This window comes from Schistocerca piceifrons, chromosome X (genome assembly GCF_021461385.2).
Source record: "Schistocerca piceifrons isolate TAMUIC-IGC-003096 chromosome X, iqSchPice1.1, whole genome shotgun sequence".
Lineage (NCBI taxonomy): Eukaryota > Metazoa > Arthropoda > Insecta > Orthoptera > Acrididae > Schistocerca > Schistocerca piceifrons.
Genome location: NC_060149.1, coordinates 80715970 through 80742009, shown reverse-complemented (window position 1 = coordinate 80742009; position 26040 = coordinate 80715970). Strand labels below are relative to the sequence as shown.

The following is a 26040-nucleotide window of genomic DNA, read 5'->3' as shown; positions in this document are numbered from 1 at the left end:
TACATAGAAAGAAGGATCCTTTATTGTATGATTATATGATAGCGGAACAAACACTGGTAGCAGTTACTTCTGTAAAATATCTGGGAGTATGTGTGCGGAACGATTTGAAGTGGAATGATCATATAAAATTAATTGTTGGTGAGGCGGGTACCAGGTTGAGATTCATTGGGAGAGTGCTTAGAAAATGTAGTCCATCAACAAAGGAGGTGGCTTACAAAACACTTGTTCGACCTATACTTGAGTATTGCTCATCAGTGTGGGATCCGTACCAGATCGGTTTGACGGAGGAGATAGAGAAGATCCAAAGAAGAGCGGCGCGTTTTGTCACAGGGTTATTTGGTAACCGTTATAGCGTTACGGAGATGTTTAATAAACTCAAGTGGCAGACTCTGCAAGAGAGGCGCTCCGCATCGTGGTGTAGCTTGCTCGCCAGGTTTTGAGAGGGTGCGTTTCTGGATGAGGTATCGAATATATTGCTTCCCCCTACTTATACCTCCTGAGGAGATCAAGAATGTAAAATTAGAGAGATTAGAGCGCGCACGGAGGCTTTCAGACAGTCGCTCTTCCCGCGAACCATACGCGACTGGAACAGGAAAGGGAGGTAATGACAGTGGCACGTAAAGTGCCCTCCGCCACACACCGTTGGGTGGCTTGCGGAGTATAAATGTAGATGTAGATGTAGATGTAGATTATAAAAGTGTGGTGATAAATGTGTAAAATTATATAATGTATTTCATTTAAGTATTTAAATATTATAAAATATTGTAAACGAATTGTGGCCATGTTTAGCGATTATTTTGACTACTGTGGTGTCATAAGACCCGACTCAGGACTGTGGATATGAGCGGGAAAATCGAGGTCTTTGTGTGTTGTCCGTTGTGGTGCCGAGTTGGGAGCCGCAAAGTGCCGCAAGTGCAAGCATGGACGCTAGTGTATGCGAAGGAACAAAGTGGACATGTGTGGGTGTGAGACAAACAGTGTACGAATTGCACCGATTATTATTTGTGAACTTAAAAATGCATGCGCACAGCATTAAAGTGTTTATTTTGAATAAATAAGTTTCAATGTGAACGTGTATAGTTCAATTCACTGCTGTTCAATAGCCAGCCAATATCTGACTCAATAATAGGGGCGCAAAAGCAACCATTTACTACCAACCCCCTTTGCAGATGAGCCACGTGAAAAATAGGTAGTTGCAAGGACATGCAGCAAACTGTGGTGAAACTAACATCAGACTTCAATGCCGGGCAGAGTACAAGTGTGTCTGAACACTCCTAACAGTTTGCCTCTGTAGCTGATGACCCGTGCATGAGGCGATATTGACACTATGACATCAGCAACTACGATTGAAATGGCCACGTGACTGTCAGCAAGGATGTTGGCACAGTGGCAGAGCATTGCATGGTCTAATGAATCCCAGTACCATCTTCATCATGCTGATGGTAGGGTGTGAATCCATCATTTTCCAGGAGAACAGCTCCTTGATACCTGTACTGTGGGATGGAGACAAGCTGGCAGTGGCACCATTATGCTCTGGGGAACATTCAAATGGGCATTCATGGATCCAGTGGAGCTTGTGCAAGGCACAATGATAGCCAAAGAGTAACGTACACACATTTCAGACTACGTGCACCTCTTTATGACAATCATGTTTCCCAATAGCAGAGGCATTTTTCAACAAGAGAATGTGCCACAAGCGTGATGTAGTGATCCAAGAAACACAGTGACAAGTTCCAATTGATGTGCTGGCCTCCCAACTCATTAGATATGAACCCGATCAATCACATCTAGGATGGGATTGAATGTGGCATCAGAGCTCGTCAATTCCTCTTCAGAATTTACGGGAATTAGATGACTTGTGTATGCAGATGTGGTACCACCTCCCTCCAGTGACATACCAAGACCTCACTGCTTCTATCACATGATACATCACCACTGTTATCTGTGTCAAAGGTAGACATACCAGCTATTAGGTAGGTGGTCATAATGTTCTGGCTGATCAGTGCAGACACTGCAGCTGCTGTAAGAAATGTAAAAAGGTACACGATGAATGGGAGGAAATTACAAAAAAATTAAATAATAAATATTGTAAAATCTTATAAGCCTTCTCACAGTCTGGATATACAGGTTGAACTTAAATGAAACTAATGAACTACAGAGAAAGATTCCTGACTGTAAATGAAGGAAAAAAAGTCCTATGAACATTTGTCTGGAGATGCATTGTTACCATGATAGATGGCACTGGCTAATGAATGTTCCTCTGATATGTGCCATGTTTTCCTGGTTTGCAGGCTACGTGACTGACACAACATACTGCAAGCAGCAGACTGGTCTGGTATTCATGTCCAAAACAAGCAAAGATGGTGCTTGTGTATGGTCAAGCAGATAGAACTGGTCAAGAGGTAAAACCCTGTCCTCCAAATCTGGTGTATGCACTGTCAACCATCTACCTGCACTTTCATCTGTCTGAAAGGACCCACAACCCACAATCACACAAATGTAAAAAAAAAAAAAAAAAAAAAAGGCTTGAGATGTTAAGTGATGTCGTTGGTGTCTGTGAGGGTACTTGGTTTAGTGTAGCTGTGCTGCCTCTCAACCATTTCTATCTGCTTGGCCATACACAAACACCATCTCTGCTTGTTCCCAACATGAATACCAGACCATTCTGCTGCTTACAGAACTTTCATTCATCAGTGCCATCTGCTGTGACAACGATGCATTTCCAGGCACATATTCATAGGACCTTTTTTCCTCCATTTCCAGTCAGGAATCCAGCACTGCAGTTTGTCACTTTTATTAATGTTCACACAGTGTATGAGATGGCCACTAACATTCTAAAGAAAATTATCCATAGTGTTGCTGAACCGTTTACTATGGTAATTAATAAGTGTCTCTTTGCTGGTGTATTTCCTGTCTTTCTGAAACATGCAAGAACAGTACCAGATTATAAAAAGAGTGACCCACGCTTGGTAGCAAGCTTCTGACCAATATCAATAATTTCAGTCTTTGCTAAAGTCGTTCAGACTACAATGAAAGGCCAAATCTCAAATTACTTTCAGTTTAATGAACTGTTATTAGATGCACAGCACATTTTCCAAATAGGCAAATCTACAACAGTAGTAGCACTAGATCTGTTTACTAGAATAAAGCACAGTTATAAAGAAAAAGTATTCTTAGCAATGACACTCTGTGATTTCAGTCAGGCATTTGACTGCATTCCTCATAAGGTCCTTCTAAATAAATTCAGTCAGTATGGAATTGGAGGCACTGTTTCAGTAACCCTCAAGTATTATCTGGAAAACAGAACGCCAATCATTTCAATCCAAGGAGCACAATAATGTGAACAGAAGTCGGAATCTGGTGTGCCACAGGGATTGGTAATGAGCCCCCTCCTTTTCCTAGTTTTTGTAAATCACTTAAGCTCTCATGGACATTTCTTCAATTTACAGATGACAACTTTGTACTTCAGAGGCAGCAATGTCAGCAAGAGTCAAGAAGAGGCAGATGCATGCCATGTTTGATGTGACGAAAGAATGGTTTATTATAAATAAAATGAAAACCAATGAAGAAGAGATGCAAAAATTTACAGGTTGCCTCACTGACAAAGGATACCTAAACAGTGCAGGGGTTGTGAAACGTCTAGGGTTCGTGGTGGACAGTAAACTCTTTGGGAAGATCACACTGCACATGTGTGTGCCAAACAGTCATGAGTCATATACCTCCCGATAAAATCGAAGCATGTGACAACTGATCACTGTCTCCAAACAGTATACTATTCATTGTTCCTTAGCACTTGTCTATGGTCTGTTGCTGAAAGGAAGTATTATTACACCAAAACTAAAGAAAATCAATAAGGATCATAACAATGAGTATAAGAAATAAGCGCTGCAGGACATTATTCACAAAATTGGGAATAATGACTGTTTATAGTCATCATGTATTTTTGTGCTGCCTTCACATTATGGAAAATGTACATTCGTTCAACAGGAGGCATGACACACATTGCCACAACAACCACAACAAAGAGAGCATAAACATACCAACCTCTAGTCTATCAAAAACAAGAAATAGCTTGCTGAACATTACCCCGAGAATGTTCAGATCACAGCCAGTGGAAGTGCAAGTCATACCTCTGGATAAGTTCAAGTACAAATTTCAAGAGACTTGAAATTACGTCCACTCTAATTCATCCAGGAATTTTTTTACTGTGAAGAAAATGTATGGATTTACTGAACTTTCTCCAAAACTAGGGGCTCTTTCAGAGAACCCAAATGTCAATAGCAGATTAAATGTATATGGAGTAAAATTCTTAATTCATTAAATGCCTCTTTCTCACATTCTACTACTCTACCTGACAAATTGTTAACAATATTCAATGTGCCTTTCTGTGACTTAGCATCTCCACTAAATGGTGAGTACCAACTATTCTTTTCATTATATTGTTACATTCTATCCTGAATTTTTCCATCGTTCAACAAATTGTTAACTGATTTAGTGGTCACTTCCTTAAGTGTATTGTACCTCAGCACACAATTCTTAACATTCCTACCCAGCATGTCCCTTATCTTTTACAACTTTTTCCCAAAATCTTTTCCCACTGTATCAACTCTGGTGTTAGTTGAAAGAAACCTCTTCAGAAATTTTGCCCGCATCAGCCATTATAACTTCTCATTTTGTACTAATAACCCCTCCAATATCTAATTTAATATTTTCCACGTCAGAATTTACAGTTTCAATATTTGAATTGAGGTCAGTTCCTCCACTAATATCATCCTTATCAATACTACTACATTCAAAATTAGGGTACTTGGCCTACTAGCATTATCTGAACCACACAGATTGGGTGGTTGCTTAGTCGTTGTAAGCTCCATCACTGATCATGACCCTGCAGTTACACACATATTAATGCAATTGGCACATGTAATAACTCGTCAGACATGCTGGCTGCTTCTGATGAACTGCTGCTGCCCCTAAATGTGTATATACTGCTGAAACCAAAGCTGAGGAATGAAACTGCAACTAGTGGCCCCTCGTTGCTGTGGCCACTGCTGCTGCTCGCATGCAGTCAGTCTTCACTGTTGCTGACCACTACAGACTCAAACTCAGCACACCTTTGCATAGCCTTCTTCTTCTTTCTTGTAGTTTCATGCCTAATTTCCCCACACCAAACTTTTGCTACCAATCATTGTGCAAGCAACTGCTGCAATATCTTATACTCTGAGCCCCAATACAAACTGCATATCATGTAATAGATTTGAGAGATAGATTACAAAATAACTACAGTTGTAATTCTAAAGGAATTGCCTCAGTTGTGATGGTACCAAATGAATACTGCGAGTGTAGTTGCTCTTCCAAACAACATCCCATATGAACAAACCAGTTGCATTTAAAGTATTCAAAAGTTGTTGATTCAGAGGTCACTGTGAAAATGTTTATTTGCTGTGAAATATTAACATCTTTAAGATACTGAAATATTGATGTGTCATTGGATGCATTTCATTTTTCATCACATGGACATTTCGGGAATTTTTTTTCCTTTAGGTAGCCCCAAAGAAAAAAAGTCATGCGGATTGAGGTCTGGACTATTGGGGGGTCAATTTTGTCCGTCATTGAAGCAACCTGGAAAGCAGGGTGAAATGATCCTCATGTCGAAATGCTCATGTAAAAGCTCCAACACAGTGTTTTCAGTATGTGGCCTTGCTCTATCTTGCGTGAAACACTGTGTGGTGAAGGGCAAGGCAGTAGCAAGAAGCTATGGAATTTAATGGAGCTCAGAAGACTTATTATTCAAGCTTGCAGTGAAATTACGGAAGACATGTGCCGTAGGGTAATCACTAACTTCAGTGTTCGTTTGAAGGAAGTTAGGAAACAAAATGGTGGATATATTGAGCATGTGCTGAGTTAGAAGAAATCTCCATGAACGGCTCTTCATTGTAGTATATGTTCCTTTCAGATCATATTGACAGTAAAGTTTATACACTCCTGGAAATGGAAAAAAGAACACATTGACACCGGTGTGTCAGACCCACCATACTTGCTCCGGACACTGCGAGAGGGCTGTACAAGCAATGATCACACGCACGGCACAGCGGACACACCAGGAACCGCGGTGTTGGCCGTCGAATGGCGCTAGCTGCGCAGCATTTGTGCACCGCCGCCGTCAGTGTCAGCCAGTTTGCCGTGGCATACGGAGCTCCATCGCAGTCTTTAACACTGGTAGCATGCCGCGACAGCGTGGACGTGAACCGTATGTGCAGTTGACGGACTTTGAGCGAGGGCGTATAGTCGGCATGCGGGAGGCCGGGTGGACGTACCGCCGAATTGCTCAACACGTGGGGCGTGAGGTCTCCACAGTACATCGATGTTGTCGCCAGTGGTCGGCGGAAGGTGCACGTGCCCGTCGACCTGGGACCGGACCGCAGCGACGCACGGATGCACGCCAAGACCTTAGGATCCTACGCAGTGCCATAGGGGACCGCACCGCCACTTCCCAGCAAATTAGGGACACTGTTGCTCCTGGGGTATCGGCGAGGACCATTTGCAACCGTCTCCATGAAGCTGGGCTACGGTTCCGCACACCGTTAGGCCGTCTTCCGCTCACGCCCCAACATTGTGCAGCCCGCCTCCAGTGGTGTCGCGACAGGCGTGAATGGAGGGACGAATGGAGACGTGTCATCTTCAGCGATGAGAGTCGCTTCTGCCTTGGTGCCAATGATGGTCGTATGCGTGTTTGGCCCCGTGCAGGTGAGCGCCACAATCAGGACTGCATACGACCGAGGCACACAGGGCCAACACCCGCCATCATGGTGTGGGGAGCGATCTCCTACACTGGCCGTACACCACTGGTGATCGTCGAGGGGACACTGAATAGTGCACGGTACATCCAAACTGTCATCGAACCCATTGTTCTACCATTCCTAGACCGGCAAGGGAACTTGCTGTTCCAACAGGACAATGCACGTCTGCATGTATCCCGTGCCACCCAACGTGCTCTAGAAGGTGTAAGTCAACTACCCTGGCCAGCAAGATCTCCAGATCTGTCCCCCATTGAGCATGTTTGGGACTGGATGAAGCGTCGTCTCACGCGGTCTGCACGTCCAGCACGAACGCTGGTCCAACTGAGGCGCCAGGTGGAAATGGCATGGCAAGCCATTCCACAGGACTACATCCAGCATCTCTACGATCGTCTCCATGGGAGAATAGCAGCCTGCATTGCTGCGAAAGGTGGATATACACTGTACTAGTGCCGACATTGTGCATGCTCTATTGCCTGTGTCTATGTGCCTATGGTTCTGTCAGTGTGATCATGTGATGTATCTGACCCCAGGAATGTGTCAATAAAGTTTCCCCTTCCTGGGACAATGAATTCACGGTGTTCTTATTTCAATTTCCAGGAGTGTATTAAAAAAAAAAATGGTAACACATTTCGTGCACCACCCTGTATTTACAATAACTGTTTAATTCATGATTGCAAACATCCATTCACCTGCCCCCAATGCTAAGTCAGCCACCCAGACCAACATTGCCCTAACTTCGAGTCCCTACCCCTCTGCAGCACCTATAACCAGTCCCATCCCACCTACTCTTACAAATACAAAACTAACCTCTCTTCAGACAAAACTGAACTGACCCCCTCTCTACTCTATTAGCACAGCGCATTACCCAAAAACTCGCTACATTCTCTTTCCACTACTGAAGACATCATACACTTCACTACCACAGTTCCTAAAAATTTCCAACCATTTGAGTGCCCCATATCCTCAATCAAGTTACCTGGACTGTTCAGTCTATGTTCCATTAAAATGTGAGTACCATATATTCATAAATCCACTCCCATTTTCCGTTTTCTTGATTAGACACCCCCAGCTATTACCTTCCACTCAGCCCTATGCAACATATCCAAGCAAACTATACCCAATCCCTTCTCACATCACTGACAAATTCTTCCATCCACCTGAACCCCCACAATTCACACCTAACAATTTTTATCCATAACTATACTTTCAATGACAGCTCTCTATCATCATCCTTCATCCACTCTCCACCAACATCTAATCTCCTTCATGCTTTGCCTAGAGCTAGTCATCAAGAAGGACTAATGTCAGCTACATTTTCAGCCAATCATTCCTACCAGTCAGCTTATAAAACAAAGTCAAATCCACAGGATCAGAAGCACAATGTATTTAATGATATTATTGTGCATCATCACTGAAATTTTTTGTTTCAAAAACCTGTATGCTGAAGTGGAGGCTACATCATTGCTGCCAGCCTGCCCCTGCATTCAGGAATGAAACTATAATAAAGAAAAAAATGCACAATTTTATTTTTTCTTTATGGAAGCTTTTCAATATGTTGGTTACTGTGATCATAACTGAAAATAGATGGATCTATCATGGACTATTTTACACTCACAAGAATCTTAGGAGATAGGAGTAAACCTTTAGCAATTACAGTGATCTTATCAAATAGTTTAATGTGAATATTTACTGGAATTTTAAAAAATAGGCTCTTCACATCATCCTAGCGTGTGTGTGTGTGTGTGTGTGTGTGTGTGTGTGTGTGTGTGTGTGTGTGTGTGTGTGTGTGTGTGTGCGTGCGTGCGTGCGTGTGTGTGGTGAGTGTCCTCTACCTTGAGAAAGGATATATTCCAAAAGCTAGCTAGTTTTCTTTCTTTTTTTTTTTTCCTTGTGTGCCTGTCAACATCTCCATGCTTCTGCTTACTGTTGAATGGTGTCCTTTACTACTAGAGATTTACATTTTACCAGAACTTTTGTACTATAGTTTAAATGTATTATGATCTTTAAACTGAAATAAAGAATGTTACATATAACCTATCAACCTCAAAAAGGGTCTAGAAATAATTGAAAATGCCAAAGATGTAACAAACTAAACCTGCCTATGAAATTTTCACTCCATTCTCAAAGATTTTCGAGAAAGTTCGTTCATGAAAATAGGCACAGTGTTTAATGCTGAAAAACAATAATTATTCTGCTGATTTGGAAAAAATTGCTTCCTTTCTGAAAAATGTTGCAAATTCATGTGTAGAAAATGTGTATGAAAGAGAAATATCATTTTAAGATGTATTTTGGGGCTAACAGTGATTATAAAGCATGATTGCATAAAACAAAGTCATCAACATTCCTTAAAAGAAGTAACTTGGCTATATATGCATACTTAATATACTGCCAAAAGAATATTATTTATCCATAATAATTTCAGGCATAATGCAGCGCTAAATAATTAACAAAAATTAATATTTAAATGAAAAATGCATATAATCATAATTCTGAGTAATACAAATACAGTTAAATATAATAATGTTAGCAACAATTTTTTGCATGGTTCAAAATGCCCCTTCCAATCATTCCATTAGGGGATTAAAATCATGAAAAAATAAACTGATATGTTATCAGGACAATAAGACATTAGATAAACTATGGACATTATTCACCAAATAGTTGCAAATGAGTTTAACAGAAAAGACAATAAAACTGCAAGTATGATTTTACTGTAGTGTTCATATAGTACCACTCAAGTGGCAAAGAAAATGAGTCTTTAATTATCAATCATCTATTGTTAATTGAAAAAATAACAGTGAGTGATTTGTTCATTTATAAATTGAACATATATTTTCTCAGGTACAGAACCTACATCTACATTTATATAGATACTCCACAAGCCACAATATGGTGTGTGGCAGAGGGTGCCCTTTACCACTATTACTCATTTCCTTTCCTGTTCTACTCACAAATAGAGCAAGGGGAAAAACACCAGCCACCATATGGTGTGCGGCAGGGGGTACCACTACTACCACTACGAGTTGTGACGGGTCACCCACTTTTATTTCTTCGTTAATCATCCTCGGTGTTGATGTACTGGCTGAAGTGTGGAAGTGCAGTACTGTCTACTGTAAATGATGAAGCTGACAGATGCACAGTTGCGTTTCACAGTCTTTTACCTTCACTGTTCACAACCCCCCAATATTATATGGCCAGTGCACTATTGTTTAACTTTTGATAAGACTCTTTAATAGGTTGCCAATGAACATCCACATACTGTTACAATAGTTTACTGTTGAACATCTATGAGCAGTAAAAAAAAATAACCACATAAGGCAGAGTTCTTTCGGAATAATCAGGTACATATGGAACTGATAATGTCATTGTTTTAACACACAACCTTATTGTGTTACACTTATTTCACAGTTAAGTTAATGCATTGTTGTTGTTCTAACCAACACTGGTTTCTTGTCTGAAACTTGGCTGTGGACTGACTGTCTCGGGACCAAAAATTGAGCCCTTATACATCCTCACAATAATGGGTGCTGAAACTACACACTGCTCAAAGTTTAATTTACAGAAATTACAATTACAAATTAACTCATTAAATTAACTGAATACATTGAAAAATTTGCTCCTCATAACAGTTTCTTCTAGTACAAGGTTTAGGCCAAATATAACATATATCGTTACACAAACAATACTTTTAACAAAACTGTTAATTACTTTGGAATTAATTAATGGCTGGCTTTGCTAACATGTTTTCAAATAGATCCTTTAAGAACATTATCAGTGTTTCCTCTAAACGTTTATAATTAGTACAGAATTTATATTTGTTTATATGTCAACAACAGAATTTAAATCACAAGACAATTACTGATCATCTAGTTGTAAAACACCAGGAAATGAAGACAACAGAAGAGATTCTAGCCAATGACCTGTCTGCATTAGATAATTACTTCAAAATCTGGAGACTCCAACCCAGTGTGAGTAAAACAGAAGTGTGTTGCTTTCATCTAAATAACCGGTTGGCAAACGTAAAACTTGAAGTAAGCTTCTGAGGCAGAATTCTTTGTCATAATTGGAACCCAAAATATCTTGGTGTCATCCTGGATCATACACTATGCTTCAGACAACACCTTCTTAACTTTGCTCAAAAGTTGAGGACTCGAAACAACATCCTCCATAAGCTATGCAGAACTACCTGGGGATCTTCAGCAACCACCCTGCAATCTTCAGCTCTGGGCTTGGTGTACTCAAGTGCTGAGTATAGTGCACCTGTTTCGATGAACAGTCATCATACAAGGCTTGTTGACTTGTTGATACACAGCTGAATACAACAACGCACATAATACCTGGCACAATCAGATCTACTCCAGTTTATTGGCTTCCACTGTTAACTGGTATAACACCTCCTGATCTATGCAGGAATTCTAACCTTTTAAATTGTGAGAGACTGAAATCATGGCATCCAACTCTGTGCGATGCTGCTGACATGGTTGCTAAGGGTTTCAAACCTCTTGAAGAATGGAAATATCAGTGGGAAGCAGTGACAGATGTCCACCTGCATAACATCTTCTCAGGTGCTAAACTTCCAAGTAGATTCGACCTACCACACAAGACCTGGACTACTCTCAACAGAATCCGTACTGGCCATGGCCAATGCAGGGATGCTCTCTTTAAGTGGAAGAAGCTGCCTGATCCCGCCTGTGACTGCGGGGCTCCATACCAGACTGTTCACCACATTGTCAGTGAATGCAGGATTCAAGCCTATCACGGCACCAAAGAGGACTTCCTCCTAGCAACTCCAGACGCAGTGTGCTGGATTGAAGGACTGGATATTCAGTTGTAAAGACAAACTTAAGGTTCTTGTGTATCAATATCTATATGTAATTCAATTTCATGATATGTCTGTATTAGCCATACGCTAAATAAATAAATTACTGATTTCGTCCTATAACGAAAGACACTAACCAGGAATAGTTGATATAAATTCTAAAATCAATTACATACATAAAACTAGGCACAAAATTAGATCTGATGTTATATTCTTTAAAACTGAGGGTCAACCTTTCTCTTTTATGAAAATGTAGATTAAATTCAGGTATGTTAATGATAATTAGTTAAAAGTGAAAAAATGAATTTTAAGGAGGCAGATGGCAAAACAAGAGGGGAAGTAAAAATATCCCAGCTTGGTTCATCACATAGTCGCTTCCTTTCCTGTTCTACTCACAAATAAAGTAAGGGAAGAATGACTGTCTATATGCCTCCGAATGAGCCCTAATTTCTCATGCCATATCTTTGTAGTCCTTTTGCGCTATGTATGTTGGCGGCAGTAGAATCATTCTGCAATGAGCTTCAAATGCCAATTCTCTAATTTCTCTCAATAATGTTCCTCAAAAATAATGTTGCCTTCCCTCCAGGTATTCCCATTTGAGTTCCCAAAGCATAAGGCTGTCTAACTGCACTGATAACAAAAAGTACTTCCACTTAACAATATAATTAATTGATATTATCTAACAGAGATTGATAATTTCTAAAATCTTGTTGAAGATACATATGTGAGCCCTGTAATTTCAGTAACACTTACTGGCTTAACCGGAAACTAATTTTACATCATAATCATCTCTCGAGATAGATGAAATAACATGCATCAGGATATACTTGGCTATTGTGATGTAACAATGATAGTTGACTACACAAAATCTATACTTCACAGATAATGGTATCATTTATATTGACAATGACCCTAAAGTGTCTAAACAAGTGACAAATTTAAACAAATTAATAATAAAATGATTTGCTTCTGTCTGGTGGCAAATTGCCTTAAGCTCCTCCACCCCTGCCCACCACCTGACTCCTGTAAATTATACTACTAAATTAACATGAAACAAACAATTAATACTCCATTTAAACATACCATAAGTTTCAGTTATATCAGGTTGAAAGATAAGACTTCCTGACAAAGCTGCTGCAAGTCTTGTAAGTGACTGTCTTCCTGAACCTCCAACACCAATGAGTAAACCATGGGAGAAAGGGGTAATAAGAATCCTGCAAATTCTGGAAAGGTGTTCCAATGCAAACCTGAAAGTAAGATCAGAGATTGTAAGTTTTCTGACTCATAAAATGATATTCAGACTGTCTTATTACTATTCTCAGCACATTATGAATTGTACTAATGATATACACTGCACAAATTTTTAAGTTATATGCCTCTGTCCACATTTATTATCATCATAAACACTGTGATGACCAGATCCAGTTCCACATTAATTCATTACATACAAGTAGGTACTGCCACTTTTCTACACATGAAAATAGCATTTATGACGTAATCACATGATGAAGTCACAGGATTTTTTTAAACACAATATCAACAGCACTCCATGCCTAAGGACATGTTCAAATAAGTTCACGGTGCCCAATTTTTACATGGTGTTATGAACTCAAACTCTCATGAATAAGTTACATCGGTATTACCTAATGGCTTGTCAGACATGGACTGACTATTTTAGACTGGTTGGTGTATGAACATATTGTGATTTCTTATGTTACATTTTGGTATGGAAAATGGCTAGGTTAGATTTTGATAGTTCAAATGGACTATATATCATGATGGTAATCTTATTTACAATAATATGTGGTGCTTTTAGGGAAATAAATGATATTGAGGAACCATGTTATATTTCTGCATTGCGAATAACCCATTTACAAGTACAATTGCCATAGTTAGATTTATAATCATTTATTTTAGCTAATTCTTAATTAATGGCTTGACTACTTAGTGTAGGGTGTCATTCTGTGCAAGAAATTTAGAGCAACAAAAGCATGATGGAAAAAACTGGAATCTGACAAACACAATGGCAAAATTTGCAATGGAGAATCTAGGTACATTTGAACATAAACATTAATTATAATTAATGTTATAATATGGCTGCAGAATATACTTTTTGCTCTCTGCATTAAAATTGGTGATTACAACTAACTTTCTGAATTCAGGTTTTAGTTTAGTGTTCTCCATCATGTACAGTTCTTCTGAAATCAATTTCTTCTCTGCTACAAAAATATGCTTTAATTCAAATGAAACAAGTGCCAGTTCACATGCAACAAGGAAACTTTCTTCCCTATGTGTATTTTGATGTCTGTGTTTGTCCATTTGGTGCCGGTGTTGGAATGGCGTTCCTCACTGAACAAAACAGGCGATCACTGTGGGTATGCTAGCTGTGGAGGGTAAAACGGATGGGTAAAGCATGGAAACTATAATTTAAACAGGCTCAGTGAAGCAGATACTCTACATTCAGTACCTGAGATTATAAGGAGGATGCTAAATAACGTTTCCCTGGTGTATGGTATCAATTCTGCCTACTTGTTATCCATAGGTGTCACGGGAGACTGCAATGCTGTTCACTTTATAGACTCACCATTTATGTCTTCATGGGTTGTGTGCCTATCTGGTAGCACTGTGGCCAGCTGTTAAGTTCTGATAACAAAATACCATGAACATAAACATAATAAAGACTGAAAATTATATCACTGCTCTTGTCATGTGGACAGCTTGGCATCAGTGTGGGAAGTGCCAGAGTTTGTGGACACTTAATGTAGCATGGTTTAGGGGGAAATCCCACATGCTGTGACAAAGAGGCCCATGGCAGAGAAAGCTCTTGCTCTTGGAAGCATACAGTTTGGAATGCAGCTTTTTCTGGGTGATGTGTTGTCTGCTACAGTTTGAGACCATATGCTAGGGAAGACAGGTGTACGGTACCCCCCTTGGGGTAAGGAGAAGGCAGGTTGCAGGATGAAGTGGCCACTTCCAGCATCAATCAGTGAACTGTTGTGGACAGCAGCATGGTGCCTGTGTATCTGGGACCACTGGAAATGACAGAGACCATGGCAGCCAGAGGGGCATCTCATCATGAGCTCAGGTTGAGGGTAACACTCTGCCTTCAGGCATGGTGGGGGAGTGGTTGTGCACCATGGTCAGCAGGTGTAGTCAGGCATTCTGTGGTGTGGAGCAGTGCCTAGCAGAGGGTGCAGTAGTGTCCTGGTGCTCGGACAGGTCATGCACGGCGATCTGTGCACAGTGGACCCAACATGAGTGGCTTAATGCACTCCATACTGTGCTGCTGCTGCCACCTCTTCCTGGTACACTGCATCACTCTTGTGGCAGGGGCATGCGTAGGTATCTCGGGGGTAGTGACAGGTGTCTCAGTACTGAATGTATGTTGTAGGCAACTCATGACTCCAGGGACACACCAGAGAATGTGTCTAGCAGCAGGGGCAAGGTGGTAGGTGTCGTGCGTGAGTGGCTCTGCTGGGGAAGGTGGTTGGGAGATTGAACATGTACACCAGCTTCAATCTATTGATGGATATTGTGGTGGCAGGGCCATGGAGATGTGCAGAACAGGTATTCTCCCCAAGCTTGAGCACAAGCAGTGGGCACAAGTACTGCGGGCAGAGAGGCAGCTGGCAGGTATCTACCCGGAGCATGATGTGTTAACATGTGCAGAGGTCACAGTGAATGAGGGATTTGCACTTGCCTTCATGTGCTCTGGACACAGGTACTCTGTGCAGTTTTGCAGCTGCTGTCTGAAGGCTGGGTTGCAAGTGGTGGCCAGCAGGAGCAGTAGCTTGATGAAGATGCCCAGGATGGTGAGGGACTGCCTGAACATGATTTTGGTGGCGAACACACAATAGTTGGTTTATGGGCCACCTGCAAGCCTAGGAGAACTAGCATCAGGGTGGTAGACCAAGATACAAACTAACAGGTAAGGGCAGCTTTTAGGAACCTGTGGAATCTCTTGACTATGCTGTTTGTGGCAGTGTGATAACCAGCTGTAAAATGGATGAGTATACCAAAAGTTTTGGTGAGTGATTTAAACAGGCAAGGTGTGAACTGTTGTCCACAGTCTACTGTCACATGGCGGGGGCATAGCGGGGGCATAGCTTCCAGCCATGGAGTGAATCTGTTGATTATGGTGAGCATATTCCAGTGTTGGTTTGATGATAGAATTGGACCTACAGTGTCAATATGGACATGGGAAAAATGATAGTCCTCTGGGTGAAAGAAGTGATAGGGGCATGCATCTGATGGGTTACCTGGGAATGCTGGCACAGAAGGTAGTTGTGGGCCCAGATGATGCAATCCCACTGGATACTGGACCATATGAAACACTCCTGCATGAGGGCAACAGATGCACAGATGCAGTGGTGGGACAGGTCGTGGAGATGTTTGAATGCTGTCTTGCAGGAGTCAAAGAGAAGGTAGGGATGGATGTGCTCCATGGAGTCACCTGAATGGTTGGAATTAATGTGGAAGTCGAACCAGACATGTAAGTCCGTACTGGAAACTGTTTGTGGTTTGAGGCTTTGAGCAGTCTGGAGGTCGCTGCATGGTATTACAGCTCAGGAAGGGTTGCATGGGTGGTGGACAGAGCAGTGTGGTCAAGGGGAGCAGTGAAGGCACAAGAGTAGGTGAGGCAATTTGCAATGATATTTTTGATGCCTGCCATGCGTTCTCTGTTGGTTGTGAACTGTGCTATGTATTCCTGCTTATGGAATTCCCTAAATGAAATTGTGTACCTCTCCTTTGACAATTCTTTTGAAAACACCCTGTCATAAGGGGGCTGTGGTCTGTGAAAACCATGAAGTGATATCCATCCACCAGGTCGCAGAAGTATTTCACTGCTGTGGCACAGAGAGCTTCATGGAAAAGAACAACAGCATCTGCCAGGAACCTTGTTGAAGGACAGAAGGGCTTGTGTCAGTAACGATCACGAATGGGGTAGTCGGATGGGGGTGGACCAGGAGGGCAGCATGTGTGTGGTCATGTTTTGCTTGTTCAAGACTCTCCACCATATGCACTATCCAGGGAATGGACCTGATACCTTTAGCACGCTTGTCATGGAGTGCAGCAATGAGTGATGCATGTTTGCTGCACTCTGGGAGTAGCACCAGAAAAATTTTACTTCCCGAGGACATGCAGATTTCTTCGAAACTTGTAGAGCGTAGGGGCTTGGCAATGGCTCAGACCTCTTTTACCAGTAGGCAGGAGCCCATGGATGTTATCCCATGTTGAGGGAAGTCAATATCTCAATCACAGAAGATGCAATTCTGCAGGTTGATTATAACTCTCACCTCTTGGAGGTGGGAAAATATCTACCGGAGGCACTGGTGGTGCTCCGTGAGATTATGCAAATAGATGGAGATATCATCCATGTAGGTAAAATAATTGAAGGCACTGCATAGGATACTGCCAAGAAAGCGTTGCCAGTCTGGGTGGTGTTGCGGAGCCAGAAGGTCATAAACACACTTTTGAAAAGACCAAAGGGGTTCATTATTACCTTCTTCTCCACAGCCTATGGGGTGACTGGAATCTGCGTAAAGACTTTTGTGCACTCTACCTACCTGAATATGGTTGTGCCAGACAGATTGTGACTGTAGCTGTGGAAGAGAGGCACTGGGTAATGGTAGGGGATCATACCGGCGCCGAGAGCCTTAAGGATACTACACAGGTGCAAAGCGTCACCTGGTTTTGGGATGAGATGTAGGGCAGAGGCCCATAGACTCTTTGAAGGACAGAGTACAAGAGTGGTCATCACTGCCTCAATTTGGTCTGCACAGCTCTTGCTTACCCAGTGGAAGGCAGTGAGGGTGGTAGAAGGGGCCCAGAATCACTGCAACATAGTGCAATGTACTATGGTGTACCTTCTGGAGGGGTGATGGAAGGGCTAATGAGGAGAGGAAATTCTGGAAGGAGATCAGGTCAGCAAAATTGTAGGAATAGGACACTTGCTTGATGGCAGAATGGATGACAGTATGTGCTCTGCAAGGAATAGAACTGCAAGACATGCCGTTGATGACAGGGCTATCCATCGGATCAAGGAAGAGGACAGAGTGGGCGATGAAGTTGGCACCAATGATAGGATCCTTCATGTTGGTCACAGTAGATTCATGAAAAATCTCCAATCTCCATCAAAGCTGAGGTCAATGGACCTGGTGTGGGAACAATAGGTTGTGATTATGGAGCCACTTGTCATGGTGAGGAGGAGGGCAAGGGGGTACCAGAGGAAGGTAACAGTTTTCAGGGATAGACAGAGAGTTTATAGCCAATTTCAAGCAGGTAAGTTGATGGAGAGGAGGATTTCAGATGATCATTCATGAACAGACATGACCTCACCGATCATACAGGTTATACACTAAGGTGACAAAAGTGATGGGATACTTCTTAATATTGTGTCTGACCTCATTTTTCCCAGTGTAGTGCAGCAGCTTGATGTTACATGGACTCAACAAGTCATTGGAAGTCCCATGCAGAAATGCTGAGCCAAGATGCCTCTATAGCATCCATAAATGCAAAAGTGCTGCTCATTCAAGATTTTGTGCACAAATGGACCTCTCGATTGTGTCCCATAAATGTTTGTGGGATTCATGTTGGGTGATCTAGGAGGCCAAATCATTTGTTCAAATTCTCCAAAGTGTTCCCAGCAATATGGTCCACTGTCGTAAATAAAAATTCCATCGTTGTTTGGGAACATGAAGTCCATGAATGGCTGAAAATAGTCTCTAAGTAGCTGAACATAACCATTTCCAGTCAATGATCAGTTAGACCAGAGAACCCAATCCAGTCATCTAAACACAGCCCACACCATTATGGAGCCACAACCAGCTTCCACAGTGCATTATTGACACCTAGGATCCAGGGTTTCATGGATTGTGCACCATACTCAAACCATACCATCAGCTCTTACTAAGTGGAATCAGGTCTCATCTGACCAAGCCTCCATTTTCCAATCCAACTGATTTGTTCACTATCACAGGAGAGGTGCTGCAGGCGATGTCGTGCTGTTAGCAAAGGCACATGCATTGGTCATCCGCTGCCATAGCCCATTAACGCCAGATTCTGCCGCATTGTCCAAGCAGTTACGATCATCACACATTCCACATTGATTTCTGTGGTTATTTCACCCAGTGTTGCTTGTCTGTTAGCACTGACCACTCTACGTAAACATAACTACTCTCAGTCATTAAGTGAAAGCCATCAGCCACTGTTGTCCATGGTGAGAAGTAATGCCTGAGATTTGGTATTCTTGACACAGTCTTGACACTGTGGGTCTTGGAATATTCAATTCCCTGATGATTTCTGAAATTGAATGTCCCTTGCAACTAGCACCAACTACCATTCTGTGTTCAGTCTTTTAATTTCTGTTGTGTGGCTATAATCACATTGGACACCTTTTCACATGGGTCATCTCGGTATAAATGACAGCTCGCTGTAAGTTGCACTATGCCTGTGGAGGGTTCATAGGACATGGAGGTTGTGGGTGCTGATACAGGCTGTAGATGTAGGGACTAAGAGGGTAGTTACAAGAAAATAAAACAAAGAAGGTGATATCACTAAATTTGAAACAAGGCTAGTAGCTTTGGGTTATAGACAGATATTTGGAGTAGATTACAGGGAAAGCTACAGCCCAATGATTGGACAAAGCAGCTTGAGGATTCTGGTAGCAAGTGCAGTACTAAGGGGGTGGAAAATCAAACACATTGATGTAGAAGCTACTTATCTACATAGCCCCATAAGTGGCACCATTTTCTTGGAGCAACTAAATTTTTTCAGGTTGGGGTATAAAGTGTACTTATTGAATAAGAGTATGTTTGGGCTTCACCTGGCAGATAAGGATTGGAATCATTTTTTATGCTCTACGATGATAAAGTTAGACTTGAAACTGTGTGAAAAAAATACTTGTGCATTCTTCTGCAATAATTTAATCATTGGGGTTCATGTTGATGATTTCAACATTCAAGAATGTTTTCAAATGTCACATTAACATGAAATGTTGTTTATTCTAGGACTTGAGATTGAACGGTCTCAAGGACATGTGAAGTTAACCCAAAGTAACTACATTCAGCAGACACTCATAGAATTTAAAATGCATGATAGCAAGTTACACCATGTAATGAGAACCTTATTGCTGAAGACAAGAATGACAAGCATTTGACCAGAACTACTACCAATAGGGAGTGGATTGTTTCCTATATATCTCTATATGTACTTATTGCTGAAGACAAGAATGAGAAGCATTTGACCAAAACTTCTACCAATAGGGAGTGGATTGTTTCCTATATATCTCCACATGTACTTGATCTGATATTGCCTTTTTGTGAGAAGGTTGGGTCAATTCAGTTTTACACAAAGTGTTTCTCACTGGGCCAGAGTAAAAAAGGTGTTTTGATACATGCAGCAATGTAAAGATTTGAGTTTCTGTACTGAGCCAATTGTTCTGATACTAGTGCATCTAGTGATGCTGACTGGGAAAATGATTGAGCTGATAGTAAGTCTGTAATAGGACATGCAATTTTGTTAGCTGGAGCAGCAATAAGCTGGGAGAGTAGAAAACAATCCATTGTAGTGACCTCCACAGTAGAAGCTGAATACATTGCCATGTTTGAGACACATAAAGAGTTGGAATGGTTTGTAGAGTTTCTAAATGAGGTAAAGTGCTCGGAATTTGTTATACTGCCCCTGTAAGTCAATGTTGACTACACACATGCCACTGAGATTACCAAGAAAATGAATGTATAAGAAAGGACCAACATTTTAGGCTGCACTATCATAATGTCAGGCAGACTGTCTTTGATAGTTTCTTAAGTATGTGTCGACTGATGAGAGTGTCGCAGACATTTTAACTAAAGATCTCAGCAGTATTAAAACTGAGATATCCAGAGATATGTTAGGATTAAAATAAGTATTATCTTCTGTCAGACAAACCGCCAGCTAAATTTTGTCTCATTTGTGTTCTTATGTTTAATACTGGATTTTAGTAGCATGAGACTATTAAGTTATTCTCTTATATAGACACTGAGGGAAAGTGTTGCAATTCTGTCTGGCAATGCAGTGGCCATCATTTGAATTCAGTGCTACTTCCAGTGTACTTGGACACTAAAGAGATTTCTGCATGATGTTTCTCTTTTCTTTGTGTGCTCTTTGGCACACCTGTGTAGTTTGTGCCAAAAACATCTCAGTGCAAAAACTATAATGTGATGGTAGTGCCATTCTGCACAGCGTATGAGTGGGTTTATCTGCAATATATTTATTAAAGCGAATATGTGTGCGTTGTAATTCAACCATCATCCTCATCCACTTCTCAATAACGTCACATACTTTAAAATTACATCACAATATTACTTACTTTGTCTTGAAATTATTTACTTTAACCTGAATGGCAATATGGTGACGTATTTTGTGAACACCAGTACATTATTACAGCAACTGATTTTATTTTTTACTTTAAAGTGACAAAAACGACTATAATAAATGAAAAGCACTAGTTTGCTTTTGTTCTACAGTATGCAAAAGCAAGCTAGTGCTTTTCATTTATTATAATATTGTTCTACTTAGAACCAACACACAATTCAGTTAAAATGACTATAATTTATTTTCTACTGCTGGTATATTGAAAGGCTTTTTGCATTCTTATCTTCATACATCCTTCAGCCAAAAATGATTTTGCCATTATTTATACAAATTTTATCAACATTACTAGATCCAAATGTAGATCAGACCTTTTTAATAAAACTTTTAAGGGGCTCCGGAAAGGCTCAAAATCATGAAAAGTTCAATTTTTACTTTTTTGCGTTTTCTGAATCTGCAGACTATTACCTTTTAATAGATGTATAATTTATTCAATTCCGAAGAATACAACTGTTTTTAAATTTTTTTTGAAATGTGTTCTACATGGGTGTGACCCACTGTGGTGCTGTTAAACTGCTGTCAAATGGTGTTATTATTAACGTCCGTGTTCATCAGGTACATTTTAGTGACATGAGATAAAGTATGTGTTGTGGCTAACCTGTGATGGTTCAATATATATCGCTGGTGCGATTGTCGAACAGGCGTCTAAAGCTAGCAAAATGAGGGATGCTCAACTACCGGACCTACCGATAGATGGCTCTAGCGCGTGCCGGCAAGAGATCATATAATTGAGTGTCCGCCATACCTGAATTTGGCAAAAACCGAAGTGTCAAAACACGGATGAAAATGTTTTTCGTTCTGCGCCCTCATAAGTATTTTATATTGGATGTTCTAGATATCTACACATCAACATAATGAAGTGTTTCTAATCTAGCGAGAAAAAACAGTGACAGTTCTGCTATGAAATTCTTAAATTCGAGTGTGTTTTGAAAGTTTGACAAGCTACCTATAAATTGTTTACTATTAATTTTATAAGTGCTTTACTTATTTGCCCGTTTTAAAACACTAAGATTCAATGGAGGTCAAAAAATTACCTTACTTGCCGAAGCTTTTAACTACAGGTATAATTCGGAAAATCAAGTGTGGACAATAGTGAAGCCGTCTCTTGAAAAAAAGTTTGCTTAGGGGTATCTTTACCAACAACAGAAATTACAACTGAACTATCAAAGTATTACTTACGTATAAACAGAAAAATCGTTATTTTTTCTTTATCTGAAGTGATGCATTACCGATCTGCATATATGCTGACACTGTAATTGCAACATGCACTTACGAATTTGGCACTCTCTTTGATCAGAAATTGAAATGCCATGATTTTATTAACACCTGTACATGACACGGTGTATTTGAACTGAGTGATAAGGTAGAAGCACCAGTTTTTAACAGTGCTTCAGTCTTTGATACGAGACAAGAAATACATTTAAATGAGACAAACACAAAGCTCAATGTTAAGGCTCCTCTTAAATGCATGACCTGTGTCATTTGGAAGTTAAGTCTAGTAATAATATTATATTGGACTGATCCATGATGATGTAGGAAGTGAAGGAACTTGTTGAAAATAACCTCGATCACAGCTGTTAATTTTACGGTTGGGGTGTCTTAAAACTGTAATTTTCCAGTCTGACACCCAAACAATTTTAAAATTGAATTCAAAACATGTCAGTGAGCAAAATTAATTACACTTTGAATTACAAACGTAGAAGTTTATTTCTGTGTATCTTGGTTCCAGTCTTTGACATGGTGTCTATCACTGGAATTACTGGTTGTCAGTATACGGCCCAAGCAAAAAACAAACCTGAAATCGAAAGCTGCAGAAGCTGGCCAGACAGGCACCCCAATGGCTGCTACAATCTGTGAGAGACAAGGGTGACATTATATTGCAAATTTAGTGTAAAAAGTTCCATATTGTCTGAATTTGTCCTATACTGACAGGACATTCTAGTCCAATCGATTTTCGTATCTGCAAAAGTTTACTAGCCAATACCAGTGGCACAAAGGCAGTGCCACATTACAAACTATCCGGTAGCAACGGAAGTATTGGTGGACAATGTACAGTAAATAATATGTAATAACCTGAGAAATTCAAAATTGGTTTGAAGAAATATAACAGCATTTGGAAAGAGAGTAACATTTTGAAAATAACAAATGACGCAAGTAGAGTTTTCAGTTTTTATGAAAGCTCGCTTAAATTTTATTTATTTATTTTTTTCCCTCTCTCCCCTCCATTATGAAGGGAAAAATTTGATAACAAAAGTGCAAGAAAGTTGTGTACAATGTTGGAAATGATGAAAAAGAAAATCTCACTATGCTTCCTCCTCCATGTGAAGAGTATTCCTGTAATAATAGCTAATAGCATACCAAGAACATGAGGGTGTCACAGTGGAGATTTGTTTTCTGGTACAGGCATCTGATACAACTATTCCACAGCAAAACGTACTTTCAGTAGGTGTGGTACCAATGCACTCCCATAGGATAACAATATTATGTCCTCCAGGAATCACATTGGGTACACCACATGCAGCATAAACTATACAGCGACTACAATGCTTTGTGAGCAAGTAATAACAGTCAGTATCTTTAATTTTAACATAACTCTTGACTCCCATAATTACCTGCTTATACGTGTGCTTGTACTACAGGTTATTGGTAAAGCAAATACTAATTGAATAGGTCTTCACACTTTCAATACTTAGCAGAAATTCTGAAAAAAGTAAATTGTTTTATTACTGTATCACCTCTATGGTGAATTAAGAGGTACTGACTGGTTTCTTTGAACATTTAATAGAAGCCTTCTTTTTTACCTGCTATTGATAAAGAGCCATTCCAAGTTGTGTACAGAACAATCTCTCACATTTTTCATGAGGTTTGTTATTCTGTACACTAATATTTCTTCTTCTAAATGGTAAATAATGCATTCAGACAGTGTTGGTATTAAAGGTAATTCATGAAATAAATTATATTTAAACCATAAAATTAAAGGTTCCACATGGCACATGAAAAGTACCTTGCTACACACATGTATTTACAGATTCCAAAATGTCTGTGAATTTGAGTTACAAACTTTTTTAAATAGAAATATGAAGATCACAATACTTTGGGTCTGCAATGACTCAAACGTAAAATACTTTAGTTCCCTATGGGAAACTTTGATCTTTACGTGACTCGTGCAACTGCTTTCAGTCTTAATGGAAAACTAAATGGTTTATGTTAAAGTTAACTAGCAAAAAGTGTAAACATTGTTACATAAGTTCTGTGAAGTAAGATTCCTTAATGTTATTTCCTTCCTTTGTCATCATAACTTGATAATTTCAGTTCGGTATGGGACATATGAACTAACAAAATGAAATGCTTTTATTACTATGATCAAACAAAATCTTTTTAACATGTAGTACACAGTTCAAATCAGCAAAAAGTGTAACCGTATAATTAAGGTAAATGTTGATGAAAATTAGGCATGTAACATGAATACTGAAATTTCCTAGATTTCCACGTGTACCTGTAATCACTATTCTGTACTTTGTAGTGCTAGAAAGATAATTCTATATGATTATTTGCATTCTCCCCCCCCCCCCCCCCCTCCCCAAACACAGGAAAATATAATAGAAAGGCATCCTAGCAAAATAAAGACAAAATTCAGAAAATTAGGTTTTGCCTGACTCAGGCCCCCTTATTCTAGAATGGTTCTAAAGTAATAAAAATGCTTATGATCAACTGGAACATTGTATTCATTATAGGAAGTATTAAAACAAGAATTAACAGAGTAAAAATGTTATTGCTCTTATGTTGCAGAGTATCCACAAACATTACTGTTTGAAACATAGAACCACTGCATACTCCATTAGATCACACCCATCCTGTGATCAAACTGTTTTCTTAAAGTGAAAAATTCAAGTTAACATAGTTATTGAGGGAAATATTTTCTCACACTGAAAGCAATCTGTCAAATAAGTCTCAGAACATTTTTTTTCCATTGATTTCACACAAATCACCTGTTTTAAGGCAAGTGCATATTTTGTAACACCAAACATCTTAAAATAAGCTTATATAATATCAATTATAATTTTGTTACAATATCTACACAGGACGTAAAGAGTTAATTTTACTTCGATGTGATTCATCTTTTGAAGTTCATCATTACACAACAACAAATGTATGGACAAAATAGTTTAAAAAAATCTGTCAAAATGTCACACCCATCTGCATGTAATGTCCCATTACATAATTTTTCCAATCTGAGCACTATACATGATTAAACAATATGAGTTTATTTAACTTCTGCCTTGTACTTGATTTGTTGTTTAAAATTTTCTCAGCAGGCTTTTTTTCCATATGTTTTTAAGCGTATGCAGGAGTATAGGGATACAATCTTACAAACAAGTTGAGTCTGATGTAAGTCCTCAATCCTAATTTCATAATGGTAATCATAACCAAGAGCAGAAAATAGGTAATCTACAATTTTTATTTTATTTTATTTTTTAACACAATGCAAAATCTTGGCCTGTATATATTTCTGCCGCATATCCCCAGCAATCACAAACATCTGAAACAGTTTCTGAGTATTCTACAACAGAGTACATGCAGTCACTTGTTTTAACCAGTTTTCCCCAGTTAACAAAATTTACAAATGCACTTTTATTGGCCATATTGGGAAAATTATAGAGAGAATCACATTATAATGCAGATTTAACTACTGGTGGCTTCAGTATGTGAAGACAGTCTTGCATGTGATCTGCCTTGAAAGGCGCAATTACACATACCCTGCAATATAATAGAGTGTGTTTTACTTGTGAAATGAGAACTTAATCTTATCATCAAGAAGTGCACACCACTTCTCTACTTCATTTTCTGCAGCACTTTCATCACTTTCTACTACATGCTTTCTTGCATGAAAATCATAAACAGGTGGCAAACAACACACATTAAAATTTGAGCAATTCCCATTCATTGCAGTGACACTGTTACCCAAGAGCAACTTTCTCATGGCACATTTGAACTGGTATGCATTTGAATTGT

The 26040-nt window shown here is 39.8% G+C and overlaps 1 protein-coding gene across 1 annotated transcript in view; it reads right to left on the bottom strand.

Annotated features, from left to right (window-relative positions):
- The window catches only part of LOC124722185 (dynein axonemal heavy chain 7-like), a 913348-nt gene that overhangs the window by 471875 nt on the left and 415433 nt on the right, over nt 1-26040 (bottom strand). Inside the window, exon 14 of the mRNA XM_047247384.1 lies at nt 12700-12863. Within this exon, the coding sequence (XP_047103340.1) occupies nt 12700-12863 (164 nt within the window). The remainder of the gene's footprint in view (nt 1-12699; nt 12864-26040) is intronic.